This window comes from Mesoplodon bidens (genome assembly GCF_964165515.1).
Source record: "Mesoplodon bidens genome assembly, chromosome: 15".
NCBI classification, from domain to species: domain Eukaryota; kingdom Metazoa; phylum Chordata; class Mammalia; order Artiodactyla; family Ziphiidae; genus Mesoplodon; species Mesoplodon bidens.
Window position 1 is genome coordinate 33,907,581 of NC_138171.1, and position 17,136 is coordinate 33,924,716.

At 44.0% G+C, this 17,136-nt stretch overlaps 1 protein-coding gene across 11 annotated transcripts in view; it reads left to right on the forward strand.

The window, feature by feature from the left end:
- The first annotated feature begins 3,793 nt into the window (after positions 1 to 3,793).
- TRRAP (transformation/transcription domain associated protein) overlaps positions 3,794 to 17,136 on the forward strand; it is a 111,993-nt gene continuing 98,650 nt past the window's right edge. For 4 of the 11 annotated variants that reach the window (XM_081255914.1, XM_081255915.1, XM_081255907.1 and 1 more), the window contains exons 1-9: positions 3,801 to 3,934; positions 5,289 to 5,347; positions 6,075 to 6,235; positions 6,644 to 6,693; positions 10,846 to 10,956; positions 12,001 to 12,105; positions 13,077 to 13,160; positions 14,725 to 14,781; positions 16,124 to 16,249. In XM_081255914.1, the coding sequence (XP_081112040.1) occupies positions 6,136 to 6,235; positions 6,644 to 6,693; positions 10,846 to 10,956; positions 12,001 to 12,105; positions 13,077 to 13,160; positions 14,725 to 14,781; positions 16,124 to 16,249 (633 nt within the window). In that variant the 5' untranslated portion in view covers positions 3,801 to 3,934; positions 5,289 to 5,347; positions 6,075 to 6,135. Of the gene's footprint in view, positions 3,935 to 4,102; positions 4,455 to 4,491; positions 4,922 to 5,288; positions 5,348 to 6,074; positions 6,236 to 6,643; positions 6,694 to 10,845; positions 10,957 to 12,000; positions 12,106 to 13,076; positions 13,161 to 14,724; positions 14,782 to 16,123; positions 16,250 to 17,136 lie in introns of those variants that run through there. The other 7 variants (XM_081255906.1, XM_081255913.1, XM_081255916.1 and 4 more) reach the window with 6 other exon arrangements.

The following is a 17,136-nucleotide window of genomic DNA, read 5'->3' on the forward strand; positions in this document are numbered from 1 at the left end:
CTTTGGATTCTGAGACTTATGTGACCTTGAGAAAGTCACATAACTCTCCTGATGCCTCAGTTCACTTTTCTTTAAAATAATAATAATGCCCCATGAAACTGTGGTAAGGATAAAATGACTTGACACATAGAACAGTGCTTGGACATAGTAAGTACTCAATCCGTGTTGGCTGTCATCGTTAGAATTGCTTAAGGACTTGGGAGAGTTTCACTTGTCCATCAGGAATTGAGAAGAAAATTGTGCTTGAGAAGAAAATAGTATATTAAGATTATAAATTGAGTTTCAAATATTTGACTATTTCACATTATTCAAAGGTCTGGTTGTTAATGGTTTTTGTAATGTACTAAATGCATAAATAGAATAATAACATTTATTACGTTTTTTTCACGTGTAACATTATTACATTGAATACTGTACAATAGCCATAGATGGTCACATCTATGTCACAGAAGCCACCTGCAAGGCCACCCTGAAGCTGATGTTGATGTGACCCTTCTTTGTCTAATTCCCCACAGGTATCACCTCCCCCAGAAACCTTTCTTCTTCTGGGCTCTCACAGCACCTGTCTTGATGTAAATTCTTGTCATTGAAAATCTTTCTAAAGCAGGTTAGTCGGTCTATTGGCCCTAGCAAAATGGTATAGTTGATTTCCCTTTGGTAACAGAAGGGCAGCAGCCCTAGTGTTAATATTCCTACCACAAATCCTCATTATCTTGCATTGGAAAGGTAACTGTGGGAAGTGGGGGCCACTGAGCTGATAACAATCACCCCCGATCAGCTCTGGAGAGGCTTTGGGGGTTAAATTCTATGGTAGTTTGAAGTAGGCAAAAGGGAGTTCAGGGTGATCTCTTTGTTGAATTTACCATGGCTCCAGGCCTAGATCTCAGCTTTACCAGATTTTCTGCTGGAATTTTTCGACCACAGGACACCCAGTCACCCTGTTGAAACCCACAGGAGACCTAGGGAGGATTTGTTAATTCATCACGGGGGAAAGGTTCTTCATAGGGGTGGAGCCCTTAGGGCCAGCCTCCAAGAAGCCCAACAGGTGAGGCAAAGGTAAGCAGGGACTCCAGCCCACCCTGGGACAGGGGAGGGAGGATGGCCTCTTGGTGGCTCTCAGAAGGTCAGACTGAAGCCTCATGCCCTGAACCACTCCATGCAGAGACCACTTGTGCAGACTGCTCGTGCCCACCAGAGTGAATATTTTGAGGCTCCCTGTATTCATTTTAGTGTTCCAGCTGTTTCTATCCTATGGGTTCATACAGTATTCTTCCAAACAGGGTACAAATTTATACATTTGTTTATGGGCCAAATTGTGCCCCTTGAGAAATCCATATGTTAAGGCATAATCCCCAAAGTGACTGTATTTGGAGACAGCACCTCTAAAGGCGTAATTAAGGCCAAATGAGGTCATAAGGGTGGGGCCCAAATCCAATAGGACTTATGTCCTTATAAGAAGAGGAACAGACACCAGAGATCTCTCTCTTGAGAGAGCACAGGGAGGTCATGTGAGCACATAGTGACATGATGCCACCTATAAGCCAAGAGAAGAGGCCTCAGAATGAAACCTACCTTGGTGGCACCTTGATCTTGAACTTCCCAGTCTCCAGAACTATGAGAAATAAATTTCTGTTGGGTAAGCCACCCAGGCTGTGGTACTTTATAATGGCAGCTTGAGCAGACTAAGAAAACACCCAATGGGCAAAAGGAATACATTGGTAAAGAAAGACAGAGGGACTGCCCTGGTGGTCCAGTGGTTAAGACTCTGCATTCCCAATGCAGGGGGCCCGGGTTCAATCCCTGGTCAGGGAACTAGATCCTGCATGCTGCAACTAAAGATCCCGCACGCAGCAACGAAGATACAACGTGCTGCAACTAAGACCCGGCACAGCCAAATAAATAAATATAAAAAAAAAAAGAAAAGAAAAGGAGCTTTCTGTCTAGGAGGGAAAAAGATGATGAATGGGTAAATATAATTTCAGATTCTAAGGAAAATTCCAGTATTATGAGAGCTAGTGGGGGGTTCAGCGGCAGGCAACGTTTTTCTTATATTGGGCCTTAAAAAGGCCTCTCTGAGGAGGTGACATTTGAGCTCATCAAGGATGACAAGGAGCCAGCTTTGTGCCTCTCAGGGAAGAACATTCCAGACAGGAGAATTAGCTACAAAGGTCCTAGGTGGGCAGAAGGCACAGCAAGGCCATTGTGGCTGGAACATGAAAAATGAGGTTGGGAGGTGCACAGGCCCAGGGATTGAGGATAAGCTGAAAAGTCTTTGGAGGGTTTTAAGCAGAGGAGGTGCATGATCTCATTTATCTGATAGAGATGAAGTTGACATTGTCCCCAACATCTAATTCAGGAGATAGATAAGAAAACAGGCAAAAATCATAGCAGCGTGATGGGTACTTTCGTAGAAGCTAAGGCCATGGGAAAGCATATGAATTTCACCAATGTTAACCTCCCCGCCCCGCCCCCAACTGTAGGTCTTTATCACATGCAATTAAACGGAAACTTATCAAAGGATTTGTGTACTGCTGCTTTTTTTCTCGACCCCCCCCCCAACAATATTAAATAACCTCGGATGGCACATTCGTTCCAGCCCTTAGATTTTTCAACTTTACACAATTTTGGACTTCCTAAATTTTGGGGTTGGCGGTGGTAGGAGTGAAGAGGATTTTGCGTGCAGGTGGGCAGCTTCTTCCATGGGGGAAGGAGTGTTCTGACCCACTATATTTCTCCTGCGGCAGAAATAACTGGCACTATATATATATCCACTTACAATCTCAGCGCTTCAGCTGAGGCTTGTTCTTGAGTGGCAACATTAAACAAAAGCAAGGAGCATGTCTCTGAACGTATCTTGTAGGAATTGCAAGCTCTATTTATTACCAGGTGTGAAATATATCTGTCTGAGAAGGGAAAACAAAGATTCTGGTGAGTTAGTGATGATGGGGTGGCGTGGGGCGGTGCGGGGCGAGCAGGGGGGAAGTACTGTCAGGAAGAGGCAGGAGGTGGAGCCAGTCCTGGAGGGGCTGGAGGTAGGTCAGGTTATCACTTTCATGCTCTGTCCATTTACCATGATCACCACGTGTTTCCAGGAACAGCTCATCATTCAACCAGTCTCATAGATGGAGTCTGCAGGTGAGGCCTGACAGTACTTTTCTCTTCCAGGGCCTCCTGGTCCAGCCATCACCTCATTTGGGCATCCGGGCCCCACTTTCCCCTCCCTCTCATCATTGCTCCGACCCAAGGCATCGGCCCCGTCGCGTAGCAGCTGAAAAGCGGTCCACTGCGGTCTAGCCTCGGAGTGATGCAGCTGCAACAAATGACTGGCCGGCCTCTTCCAGGCAGAACACCTGGGCTCTCCTTTGCTTACAGGGTCTCTGTCTGTCTGCAGCCTTCGCCTTCCCAAAGACCCTCCCTTACCTCCTCCCCCTCCCCGGGCTAAGAAGGACCCCAGGGCTCAAGCTGAGGAGAAAACCCCGCCCAGCATGCCACGTTCAGTTCAGGGGTGGCCTCTTCCCGGGCCCGTCCGCCGTCTGCTAAGGAAGCCCCGCGGGTGCCCACCGCCCCTCAGCAGCCCCCAAGCGTCCCTCCCCAGCCTCCTGGCTTCTGCGAGGATACTTAGGGCAGAAAGAGCCGAACCAAAGACGCTTGTCACTGCCTGCCCCTCCCTCCCGGCCTGCGGCCCCGCCCACGCAGACAGAGGTTTAAAGGGCCGGGCAGGCGCACCCGGGCGTGACGCCTCTCTCCGCTCCCGCCGCCCGCCCAGGCCGCACCCACTTGGAGGCGGTGCGCCGGGGCTTATTCCTCCGGCGGCGGGCGCGGTCGCTTTAAGCGGGGGCGGGACTGCGTGCTGCGGCGCGACAGCGGCGGCGGCTGAGAGGGCTTAGGTGGGGTCGCGGGCCTGGGCTGCAGGAAGCCGGCCGCCGATGTCGGTGTAAGTGTGGGCAGGCGCGGGACGGCGGCGGGACGGCGGCGGAACGGCCCCGGGAGGCGCGCGCGGCGGCCCCAACTGGTGCAGCGGGGCCCGGGCGTGGGGAGGCCTCTGCGGCACCGCGGTCCGCGGAGCGATGGAGGGAGGCGCATAGCGATGGAGAGAGGATCCGAGCAACCCGGGGTCCCTCCGCCCCTCCATCGGGGCCCAGTCCGGGTGGCGGGGGCCGGCGGCGGCCCTCAAACCGCCGCCGATGTTGCCTGGGCTGGCCGGGGAGCTCCGGGAGGCGGAAGGCTAGTGGCGCGGGAATTGGCCCTCGGCGCCCGCCGTAGCCCGGCCCAGGAGGCGGGCGCTGGATGTCCGGAGAGGGTGACAAAAGGAGGGAAGCCGAGGGCTGTTTGAGGCCGGGGAGATAGAGCGTGGGGTTGGGGCCCCGTCCCCGCGGAGGCTCCTCCTGGTGCCCGGGCCCCTCTCGGCCTCCACGCAGGCACCTGGCTCGCCTGGCCCGGCGCGCAGAGCGAAGGTAGCGGCGTCGACAGCGCCCCCTTTGGCCCGGCGGCGCCGCCTCAGGCCTGGCGCGGCGGGGCGGCGCGGCGGCGCCGTTTGCCGGGAGCGGGCGGGGCACCGGCTCCGGCCTCCACAACCTGGGCCGGGACGCGGGGGCGGGACCGAAGCCAGGCCCGGGCCCTTGGCCTCTGGGGTCTTGGAGCTGCTCTCCAGCTTGGAGGCGGGATGGGACGTCTTCCCTCGGGGCCCCCAGCCCCCCCCGGCCCAGCGGAGAGCGGAGCCTGGGCTCTCGGGGTCTCGGAAAATGGGGGGTTGACGCCTTCGGTGAAGAAGTGGATCCAAGCCTTTAAAAAGTTTGGGCACGACCCACCCGAAGTTTCTTAAGTAGGGAGTGGCCGTGACCCTGAGTCTTGGGTCTCGGGGATGGGAGGTGAAGAGGAAGCAGAAGTCGGGTCATCCAGCGGGGCTCACAGAGTCCCTTCGGTTGGTTTCGTTAGTGACTTTTCCTGCCCCCGGAGCCGGCGGGCTGCGCGGGAACAGCGGCAGGCACCCTCTCTGCTTTTGGTGTCTCGAGAGGGCGGGCGGAAGAGGATCTGTGGCGTCAGGGTGTCCCCATCGCTTGGGGCAGGAGTGTGAGCTGCAAGGGAGCGTATCTGATAGGCAGGGCCGTTGAAAGGCCTGCAGAAGAGTTAATGGTGTGTTTGTTGAGAGAAGAAAATCAAGTCATGAAACTGCTCCTTAATGTAGAGTGAAATGTGACTTACATTCGCGGGGAGGATGGGTAAGAGCAATTTCACTAGGTTCTCTTAAGAGGGCTCTTAAAATAGAGACCAAGTCTCCTGTTTTTCAGCCTGGAGCTGCAGTTCTCGAAGTGTGATGATCATCCACACCTGTTTCCAACTCACTAAGGTGCTTTTTGAAGCATTTAGCTCTTGTATGTCAGATGCAAGCAAAATTTACAGCTTCCTGGACGCCTCCCTGAACCGAGGTCTCTGGGTGGTGCTTGGGAGTCCACCTTTGGCACCTGATGATTTTAGTGCACAGTGAAGTTTGAGAACCCATCACCTAATGCACAGGTGGTCCAACTACAGTCAGCAGACCAAATCCAGCCTGGTGGCTGTTTTTATACAGCACGAAAACTAAGAATGGTTTTTACATTTTTTTAACGGTTGGGGGAAAAAAATCAAAAGAGGAATAATGTTTCATGATACAACTCAAGTGAAATTCAAATTTCAGTGTCTGTAAATAAAGATTTATGGATTACAGCCATGGTCGTTCTCTTACAAGTTGTCTGTGGCTATTTTGTGCCTCCAGCAGAGCTCAGGAGTTGGGACAGACCACAGAGCCTGAAATATTTACTCTCTGGCTCTTTACAGAGAGTTTGCTGGCCCTAGCCTAGGAAAAGATGGACACACCATAGGAAAGAAAAGCATCTGTGTATAAAAATCATGTTTAGAAATTAATAGACAGTATGGACTTAAGTAACTTTTATTTTCAAAAAAGCAGAGGGAGTAGTGTTGTTTTCTGAATTAATGGAAGACTATTTAGATTAACACAGGCATTTAGGTAAGATTTTCCTAGCGATCATGAGCCTGTGCCCTCAGTAAGTTGGCTAATCACATGCTTCTTTTTGTAGGCTGGGCAAACTCATGGTTATAATACTTTTCTCTTGAGAAACAAACTAGCCCAAAAGAAAAATGGCGTTTGTTGCAACACAAGGGGCCACGGTGGTTGACCAAACCACTCTGATGAAAAAATACCTTCAGTTTGTGGCAGCTCTCACGGATGTAAATACACGTGAGTTGATGCTTTTTGTCATTAAGAAATGTGTCGATGTGACTCCATCTCAGTTCAAATGATGTGCACATTGAGATAAGTAGTAACATTAACTTTTATCTTAATTTCCCCTTTCTCTACCTCGTGGAGAAGCAAAGTGATGAGCATTTCTGGCTGGAGCCCCAAAGAGGCACGCGTGTGGGTGCGCGTATGTGTGTATCTGTGTCCTTGTCTGTGCGTGCACATGTATGTTTGGGAGTACGAGTGAGTGTGACTGGTTGTAGGGAACTAGTTATGTGCCTGCTTTTAGACCATGACAGTCAAACTGATAAGATCTGATTGCTTCTCTTAAATTATTAAATCCAGTAATTTTAGGAACATCCTTAACATAATTTCAAGTAATCTGATGGTTTGTTTTGCCGTTTACAGCTGATGAAACAAAGTTAAAAATGATGCAAGAAGTTAGTGAAAATTTTGAGGTATGAGCTTTATATTTTATATTATATTTTATAAAGCTTTAAATTTTGAGGTATGAGCTTTTCAATTTAAGATAAGTATTCACATGTGCTCTCCTACAGCGTCCCTGTCAGTCTTTTTACTAGTAACTTAAAAATTATCTTTGTTAATGTAATTTGTTGTATTTCAAAATTGAAATTTGTAGTGTTGTCCAGCTTCTTCACACTAGTGATAGTGACTCCCGAACAGTGTTGAGGAATATTGCTTTTGTTTTGGTTATTTGACCTTTTTTTCTTTTCTTTTCTTTTTTAATTAATTTATTTTAATTTATTTATTTGTGGCTGCGTTGGGTCTTCATTGCTGCATGCGGGCTTTCTCTAGTTGTGGCGAGCAGGGGCTACTCTTTATTGCGGTGTGCAGGCTTCTTGTTGCGGTGGCTTCTCTTGTTGCGGAGCACGGGCTCTAGGTGCACGGGCTTCAGTAGTTGTGGCTCGTGGCCTCTAGAATGCAGGCTCAGTAGTTGTGACGCGTGGGCTTAGCTGCTCTGCAACATGTGGGATCTTCCCGGACCAGGGCTCGAACCCATGTCCCCTGCATTGGCAGGTGGATCCTTAACCACTGCGCCACCAGGGAATCCCCTTGACCTTTTTTTCATTTTCAACTATGGTAGCCCTTTTAGGCATATGCTTTCAGGATACACTCAAACTTTTGTTGTGGATTTGTTATGTTAGGTAATGGATGGTATGGGAAGGAGAGCTGGCTGGCAGTTTTGGCTCTCCTGGTTACAACTTCTGCAACTTTGATCAGTTTCTCTCTTCTGGCTCTTACATTCTACAATTTTATATTGACCCATAGGTCCCTCAGATTCTGTTCATTTTTCTTCAGTCTTTTTTCTCTTTGTTCTCTGATCTGCCTTCAGATTCACTATTTTTCTGTCATCTCCGTGTCTGCTGGGATGTTATTTTTAAATTTCAGTTTATTTGTATTTTTGTTTTAAAATTCTGGTTATTGTACTTTCAGTTCTAGAATTTCCATTTGGTTCTTCTTTAGATGTAACTTCTCTGTAGAGATTCCCCATTTTCATTTATTGAGACCATGTTTTCCTTTTACTCTTTGAATGTATTTATAATAACTGCTTTGAAGTCTTTGCTAAATACAATCCTCTATAAAAGTTGATTTTTATTGACTACAGGTCATGTTATCTGGCTTCCTTGCATGTCTGGTAGTTCTTGATTGTACACCAGACATTGTGTGTGAAATGTAGGGACCCTAGATTCTGTTATCTCCCTTGGAAGAGTGTTGATATTTTCACTATAGTCAGCAGTTCAGGTGCTGGCTGATCTCACTGAACTTGTGTAGGCTTGGTTTTATGCCATGGTAGAGAGGATCTCTGGGAATCCCAAGGGGTTTCCCAACTCCCTCTGACTTTGTAGGATTCAACCTCCAAACCCCATCTTTCTGTGGGTCTCATAAGAGGTTGATTTTAGATTTTGTTGGGATGGGGCTAAACTAGGCCTTACTCGGGCATGGTCCTTCCTCAGCTGAATGTATGAGGTGTTATCAAGGTGTTAAGGTCTTTGCACTGTGTCGAGGCTGGACCCCCAACATCCTCTGACATTGCTAAACCTCTGATGTCTTTCTTCATTTCTCAGTCCTCAAGTGTCCACTCCCTGGTAAGCCTCAGGTGGTCTTACCTTCCCTTACCTATAAGTACAGCCCAGTCCTCAGTCAAGGACTCACAGGAGACCATCCACACCCCCTTCTGTAGTTCCTTTTTCTCTGGGGCTTTGCCCTGCAGATTCCGGCCACTTCAGCTGTTGCAAACTCTGGTGTTTGCGCCTCAGCTCAGCAGGACCATCATGCTTTCCTTGGGCTCCAGCCTGCTGACCCCGGTTGGGAAACCGTACCCAGGCAGAGAGCCGAGGTGGGGCGCAGTTGGTGAGTTCCCCTTCTTCTGGAGATCGTGGTCTTGCACTGCCTCTGGTCCAGCACCTGAAACTGTTGGCTCATATTTTGTCCTACTTTATGGTTAGTCTGGTGCCAGTTAGTCTCATAGGCCAAAGAGAAACTCACTTTTCTTTTAATGTGGCTATGATAAAACCTTTCTCAGAGTTAATATGATTAAGAACAATAGATAAAATGTTTCCTAGCCTCTGTCATGGTCATTTGAATCACTAAACATTAAATAATTAAATTAAATAATTAAATTAAAACTCTGTTCGTGGGATCGAATTAGATACCCTACTCTCCATAGTAATGGATGGTATTTTTGTTTGCTGAGGGAATTTTTTGGTTTTTTTGTTTTGTTTTAAATAGATGTTTTCCAGGATTTGTTGCCTTGAACTGAGGTGGAAAAAAATCCTGAGATATTTAGAGATTGAGCTAAAGAGCTTTCTCTTCCACCCAAGCTGTTAGTGCAAACTGTTAAAAAAATAAATAAATAAAGCTAAAAAAAAGAGGTGGGCTGTAGAACAGGAAAGGCCTGCATTCTGCATTTTATTGGAAGAACTGCTAGGAGAGAGCCACAGCCCTTAAAGTTTATTTGAGAGGCTGAAATCGAGGAGCTGCCTGTGATCCTCGAGTGTGGGCGTGGGGCTCTTTCATTTAAGTGTCTCAACCCTTACTCTCCTGTTTAGGGTCTGGCAGTTAGCAAGTTAGTTCCTGGCTTTGGTCTCAGATGCATTGATTAAATTAACAGAATTAAAAGTTAGCAAAGTAGTACACTTGGGGCTTTTCCAAATAGTGCCTTTTGAAATCTGATAGGCATTTACCTTAAATGAAATTCAGATGACTGAGTCCTTAGAAGAATGAAATACTAGAATGACCACTGGTAGGTAATTCTAAATTACCACCACTGTTATCCCAGAACAAAATATTTAAGTGAAATTAAGAATTCCCAGTGGTTTAAGGAATCTTAGAAATTCATTTCATTAACCACTTAGGGATAAGATTCCAGGCTAAGTAAATATCACATGGGCCATTTCCCAGGACAGAAAATAAAGAAATGTTGAAGTTAGAAATCACAGGAAGCATTCGTATGAATCAAAAAGCCAGGGGCTAAGTTGAAATACTGGCAGAATAACTGGGCAACTTGTTGAATCTTTCCTATGGGAGAAATTTGAAACTTAGATGTTTTGAAGGCTGTGGAATCTGGATGGTATGGGCTGACGTGCAGATGAGCTTGATTTCTTGATAACCTTGATAATGTTCCATCATGACTCTTACCCCTCTTTTCCTTCAATCCTTGAATGTGGGTGTTTCGTAAAAAGTCTTACACTTTGGGGTTGAGAGGTGACAAATACAGTTCTTGTCCCCAGTGGATTCACAGTCTGCTTGGGGAGGGGCTGGTGAGGTGCTGCCTGGCTCCTAGGGGTGCCTCTTCACACACAGCGTGCTGTGGGCACGGGGCCCCTGGAATTGAGCTCCGGGTTGGCCGTGGGAGACCAGTGCTCAGGTGCGCATCCCAAGAATGGCGGTTCTTTCTTTGCTCCTGTGGCAGCACACTCTTTTCTGGGTTTTGCCTGTATTTCCTTCTTTATAGACTCCTCAGGTAATAGACAACCCCGTGTCTTTATCTTCCTCCCAGATCAGTGTCTGGAGCTCCAGACACAATTAGCTGCCCAGATGCCTTGACTCACCAGCTTCTCAGACTCATGATAATAAAAGTTTAAATTCCTTCCTCTTATACTCCCATCCCTGCCATATTGAACTAAAAAAAGTTCAATATGTACCTTTTACACTCAGCCTTTCTCGCCATTTTGTGCCTTTGCATGTGCTTTCCTTAGAACCTTTCCCACTTTCTCCCGTGGTTAACTCCTGCTGGCCTTTTAGGTTTTAGTATCAGCATCACTTCTTCGGGAAGGTGGTCTCTGCCGTTGGTTCCATCCAGTCAGTCATGCCCCATTGTTCGGTTCCCTTAGTTAGGTGAACATTCTCCACAGTGCAAGTATTTCTAGGTTTACCAGTAAATTTAGCGTTTAGTTCTCTCTAATTGGATATCAGAAGCAGCAATCATCTTAACTTCTTTAAAACTATGTTATCACTAAAGCATCTGAAAGTATTAAAAATTACTATCAGCTCTGCTACAATTTTTTCCTTTTGAGGTTATTATAATATGTGAATTTGAATATGTACACAAACCTTTATGGGGTTTTCTTTTATTTTTGCATAATTAGAATGTCACTTCGTCTCCTCAATATTCTACGTTCCTGGAGCACATCATCCCTCGATTTCTTACATTTCTTCAAGATGGAGAAGTTCAGTTCCTTCAGGAGAAACCAGCCCAGGTAACCTGTTCAAAAATATAATGAGAAAAAAATGTCCTGCTGTAGGAGTGCAAGCACTTAAGAATGAAAACAACTCAAAAAACTTATGGTTCCCCTTAAAAACAAAAGAAATTTTGTCATATAAGGATAACTTTGTCCAAGGCCATTGCCTCCTCAGCTAAATATCTTGGTTTTATTTCCTCATAGCCATCTCTTTCACAATTTAAATTCTTCACATTTGCTGACCAGTGACGTGTGCATATGCTATGTATTATAGCCAAATTCACGTGTATATATAGGAGGGAGCAACAGTTTCATGACCCTTCCCATACCTGTTGCCCAGCTCTGATCTTACTATTTTCAGTTCTTGTAACTCTGGCCAATTTTGTTTTATCTATACCCCCACCCACTCTTTGCCTCCCCCCTCTTCGCCTTGATTATTTTAAAACAGTCCCGTCATAACTTTTTTTCCATAAATATTTCAGCATGTATCCCTTAAAAATAACTTTAAAAATTACCACAGTACTAGTGAAAGTTAATTGCTAAACAAAGCACTTTTATGTGGTGCCAGTTCAAGATCTACCTATTTGACCTACTTTTTTAGTTGTCAGTTCTATAGACAAAATCATGAAAGCTTAGTACAGCTTATGATGTAATTAGTCCTTAGGCCCAAGGTAATTGGAGAGCACGTCAGAAGAGCTAAACAGAGCTTATGAAGGGAGACTGCAAATGAAGTTCACTTGGTGTTTTGCTCTTTTCATCTTAAATTCACCCCACGTGCACACATTAGTGTCTTCCACCTGGCAATACTGATAAGGTGTAAAAGCAAATTTTGGCTTACTTGATTTGGTACACAATTGTAGAAATACTGAAAATACTGGTTTGCAGTACATGCTTTGGATTACATTTAAATAATTTACAGAACCATTTCTAAAATGGGCTCCATCTTATTGTATGGTGGTTACCAGTGCTGAGTACAGCTGTGTGACACTTGTAGGATGCCAAAGAATTACCTTGGAACTTTTGGAAGGATTTCATATTTACATTTCTGTTTCTCTTCAACAGCAACTGCGGAAGCTCGTTCTTGAAATAATTCATAGAATACCAACCAATGAACATCTTCGTCCTCATACAAAAAATGTTTTGTCTGTTATGTTTCGCTTTCTGGAGGTAACTTTTGAGAATTTTTATTATTTAGCCACATTCAAAACTTTTAATGATTTTCCTACTGTAAAATCCTGTATTATACAACTTTTTCACTAAAGTTCTGATTCACATGAGTAGAAATTTTTTTAATGTCCATTTCCTCCTACTTTGCCAACCAGATTACTAAGAAAGATTATTAAATGAAAATCTTTTTTTTTGAGTCACTGAGGGATTGACTAGACATAGTGGGAATCTGAAAGTGGGTGGTGGTCAACAGACTCCGAGTACAGGGGTCATTGGCTTTGTGCCTCTGTTTGTGTGTCAGGCACAGTAGATGCATAGTAGTCAAAGAGTTGCTCAAATTCTTGGGGTTAATCCATTTGGTACCTGTTAAGCTAACCTCTGAAATTGTTTCCTTGTTGTCCTTAGTCTTGGTGTGTTTAGAATTCTGTCATGTTTCTGGGCCCCTTGGAAAGATGAGCTCTGCAGGGGGACTGAGTTGAGTTCAGATCCTGGCTCTGCCATGTATTAGCTCTGTCATGTCAGCCCCATTCCTTCTTGCCCCGAGCCTTCGCTTCCTCCTAGTAAGATGTGGAAGGCACCCCCATGCAGACAGTGTAAAGTGTTAGCACAGGGCTCAGTGCATGGTGGCTGCTCACTCATTGCTCTTTTGGCAATATTTTCAAACAGTGAAACGTGTCTGCTGGGCCGTTAAGACCTTGCTTCGTAGTGTGACTTGCCTTATTTGCCAGTTACTCATTTGTCTGAGTGTTACTCTCACAGGACCTACTGGCGGGCTGTACTTCAGACAGTCCGCCAAAGACTGCGAAAGCTTCCTCTCTGGGACAGCTGTGTTCTGTGGGTTTATGAATTTTCTACAAACCAAATCTAAGTTGGTTGATGGAGGGTGTATATGCAGAAAATGCTTAGAAAATAGTCTTTAGATTAAAATGAGTTTTCAGAAGTATAATTTTTTAAATGCTTTTTTTTTTAAGACGGAAAATGAAGAGAATGTTCTTATTTGTCTAAGAATAATCATTGAACTACACAAACAGTTCAGGCCACCCATCACCCAAGAAGTAAGTGTTTATCTTGATAGCGTTTATAAACTGTGCTGACACATTGCTTCTGTGTGAATTTTTTACCCCCTTTTAGAGTTGGCAGAACATATGCTGCTTTCAGTCATAGAAAATATCGCCTAAGTTGGGGGAAATTCTTTGTGGTTTAAACAGTGACTTTTTCCTGAATGTGTACATGAATATTTTGCTGAATTTGTTCAGTATTTGAAATGTGTTAACCAACCAAACTGGCAGGGCTCTCTGGGTGGTTCTGGTACTTACAGGACTGAGATGCCCCAGGGCTCCAGTGACTTTTATACAAGGGTTCAGAGGTGGGTTCTGAAGTCAGAGCTGGGTTTGAATCTCAGTGTGCAGTTCAGTAGCTGTGTGACAGTGGGTAAGCTCTGAGCCTTTTGGAGCCTTTTCTGTAAAATGGGGACAATCACAGTATATCCTCAAAGATTGCTTAGAGAATTAAATATAAAAGTTAAAGTTCTTGGGCTTCCCTGGTGGCTCAGTGCTTGAGAGTCTGCCTGCCGACGCAGGGGACTCGGGTTTGTGCCCCGGTCTGGGAAGATCCCACACGCCGCGGAGCGGCTGGGCCTGTGAACCATGGCCGCTGAGCCTGCGCGTCCGGAGCCTGTGCTCCGCGGCGGTAGAGGCCACAACAGTGAGAGGCCCGCGTACCGCAAAAAAAAAAAAAAAAAAGTTAAAGTTCTTAGCACAGTGATTGGCATCTGCAGAGTCAACATTAAACAGTCTGTTAGCCATAATTAAGATACTGTCTTTTCTGATGATAACCTTGGTAAATGCCTGTTGTAGATTATTTGGAAATTGAAAGACAAAATAGAATTCCTTCCATCTTGAAAACAATATTTAATGTCTTGGTGATTTCTTTTCCGTTTTCCCACCTTATGTATTTGTATGTTTACGTAATCACAGTACTACTGTGGATGACATTTCATATCCTGATTGTTCCCCTTCACATTATATGTAAGCGTTTTCCCAATGATAAAAAATGTTTTGTAAAGTTAATTTTTAATGGATATATAATCTTCTTTCATATTCTTGGATATTTAGGGTATTTCAAAATTTTTATTTTATGACTAAAACTGAATATCTGTTTACAATTCAAATTATTTTGTAGACTGGGTTTATAGAAGTGGAATTACCAGATCAAAGGTGTTAATGTTTTATGCTTCTGATACATATTGTTACATTGGTTTCCAGAAAGGCTTCAGCAGTTTAAGCTTCCCTTAGTAGTATAGTATAGTATGGGGGGGGGGTGTCTCCTTACTTGCACTCCCTCCAGCATGGTGTGCTATTACTTTTTGAAAGGCAAAAAGTGGCATTTATTATCATTTTCATTCCGTTGCTGTTCCTGAATTAGAAAGCTTGTTTTCTGTTTATCAGTCTTTTTGTGTGTGTGTGTGTGTTCACATTCATTGCCTATTTGTATCTTGAGTCTGACACTTTTCTTGCCTGTTTTGTGAGTTCTTACATATGGAAACTATTGATGTTTTTCGTATTTATTGTAAGCATTTTCTGTTTATAAATATCTTCCTAATACTGTCTTTTTTTTTAGATTCATCATTTTTTGGATTTTGTGAAACAGATTTACAAGGAGCTTCCAAAAGTAGTGGTATGCTGTTTTTAATATTATTGAATTTACTGTTTATATTTATTTATTACTTCCTTATTCCAAAGGGTTGAAGGAATAATTGGAGGGATGCTAATTTTACAATGGGGAGTATTTAGTGATGGTTAAAATCTAGGTTGATAAATTAGCCATTAGAAAAAAAGAGTTCTTTTGGTTTCATTGTTTAGATTAAGTACTGTATTTTTGACGTAAAAGCAATAGATTCTTATTTTAGAAATTTTGCAAAAAAGGAAAATCATAATTATTCTTTCACTTATAAGCAACCATTGACATTGATGTTTTGTTTTGAGTTTAACTTTGTGCTTTGTAGAGATGGTTGCCCTCACATTCTTGAAGCTTTTTGGGGGAGTGGTGTATACTTTCAGCATTTTTCTGTATCTTAAAAATTTTTTCCTGTATTGAAAAAAATGTTTCCAAGCAGTGCCACCCATATAAAAGTGTGTGGAGTGGAGGAGGAAAGGCTCCTCCCTACCGTGCTCTCATTTACTGGAAGGAGTCACTGTTACAGAAGGGAACGTCCTTCAAGACCCTTCTGTGGCAGTCATAATTTTTAACGACTGATAATTTTCTGTCATATGCATGTACCTTGACCATCTCCCTATTGCTGGTTTCCCCCATTTTCAATTCATTACTGTCACAAATAATGCTTTGGTAAAAGTCATTGTGCATAAATGTGTTTATGTTTCAGAGTTTCTATTTTCAAATTTTTTAAGCTTAAATTTTTTTTTAAAATTAACACATGGTAAAATTGACTTTTTGGCTTTTTAAGGAATTTAATCTGCTAATAGTGTATAAAACTTAAGTTGCATTCTGAGTTATCAAGTTATCATTGTGTCAACTACCATTTTGATCAAAGAAGAGCTACTTTTCATACGAAGCTGTCTCTTTTAACATGAAGCCCAAATTTCATTGAGAACTAAGGATGCCAGTGAGGTCCTGGCCTTTTAAAATGTTTTCTGTACTTTGTTTCTGTTCCATACTTGACCTCTATTTAGGAGACTATGTGGAAAGTTAATTCAGTAGGGATCAGCTCCTAGTTTCTTATCACTGGAGAGATGGGTTACATCCTCCCCACCTCACTGAGGTGGTAATATAACATGACATACATTTCATCTTTTATCCGCCAGGAAAAAATAGTACAAAATACGGCAGGCAAGTTTGTTTTCTGTTGTTGGAGGTGGCGGGTGTGTCTGTCATGTTATCTTCATAGTCCTGGAAAAAGAGAACACCAAGTACTGTGGGGTTGGTGCAGTATAAAAGGGTAGGACATTCGATTTCTTCACCACACGTCAGGTGTAAATGACTTCTGTTTTGTTTTCTGTAGAACCGCTACTTTGAGAACCCTCAGGTGATCCCCGAGAACACAGTCCCTCCCCCAGAAATGGTTGGAATGATCACAACGATTGCTGTGAAAGTCAATCCTGAGCGTGAGGACAGTGAGACGAGAACAGTAAGCGTTTCAGTTGTTTTGCTTTTTGCTTTGCTTTTATCCACGTCTCCTGCCCTTGGTAGAGGAAAAATGAGGTATTGACTTTTTAGACCACTTAAGTTTTTTGTTTTTTTCTTAAACACATGGAGGGATTTAGAATAAGCAAACAAACGTGTGTGCGCGTGCGAGAGAGTGTCGCTGATTGTGCTCTGCAGGTATGCATGTGAGCTGTTACTCACCAAACATACAAAGATAACATCGTGGTGGAATCCAGAACCAGAAAGAGCAGCTGACCCGGCAAGGGGGCCTCCGTTCTCTCCTTAGCTTCAACATTAGTGAAGTCCCTTTAAACTACATATACATTTGTAGTTCAGTGCCTGACGATGTGGGCTCTGGGGACAGAAGTTTTGGGATGATGTTACAGCTCTACCACTTGCATTTTTTGACTGTAGGAAAGTTCATGAACCGTTTTTCTGACCTTATTTTTCCCTCTCATCTGAAAAATCAGTCTCGTGGAGTTTTGTGAAGGTAACGCTGGTACTGTCTGCAGCTAATGTGTTAGATTTGTAGTATTTGCCACGTAGGGAACATGTATTGAGCATTTACTATGACTGTATTTTTATGATTGAATCAAGACTATCATCTGTGTTTGTTTTACTGAAATGGTTTTGCAGAATGTTTCACTTTGAGCTAGGATAAACAGGAAATTACATTTTGAATGAAGCTTTCACTCCTTTGTTCTTCCTGAATTAGAAACTTGTTTTCTGTTTATCAGTCTTTGTGTTTCTTTTTTTGCTTGTCTGTTCCTATCCATTTATCACCCATTTGTATTTTGAGTCTGACATTTTCCTTACCTGTTTGAGTTTTTATATATTAAGACTTTTTTCTTTCATTTATTGTAAGCATTT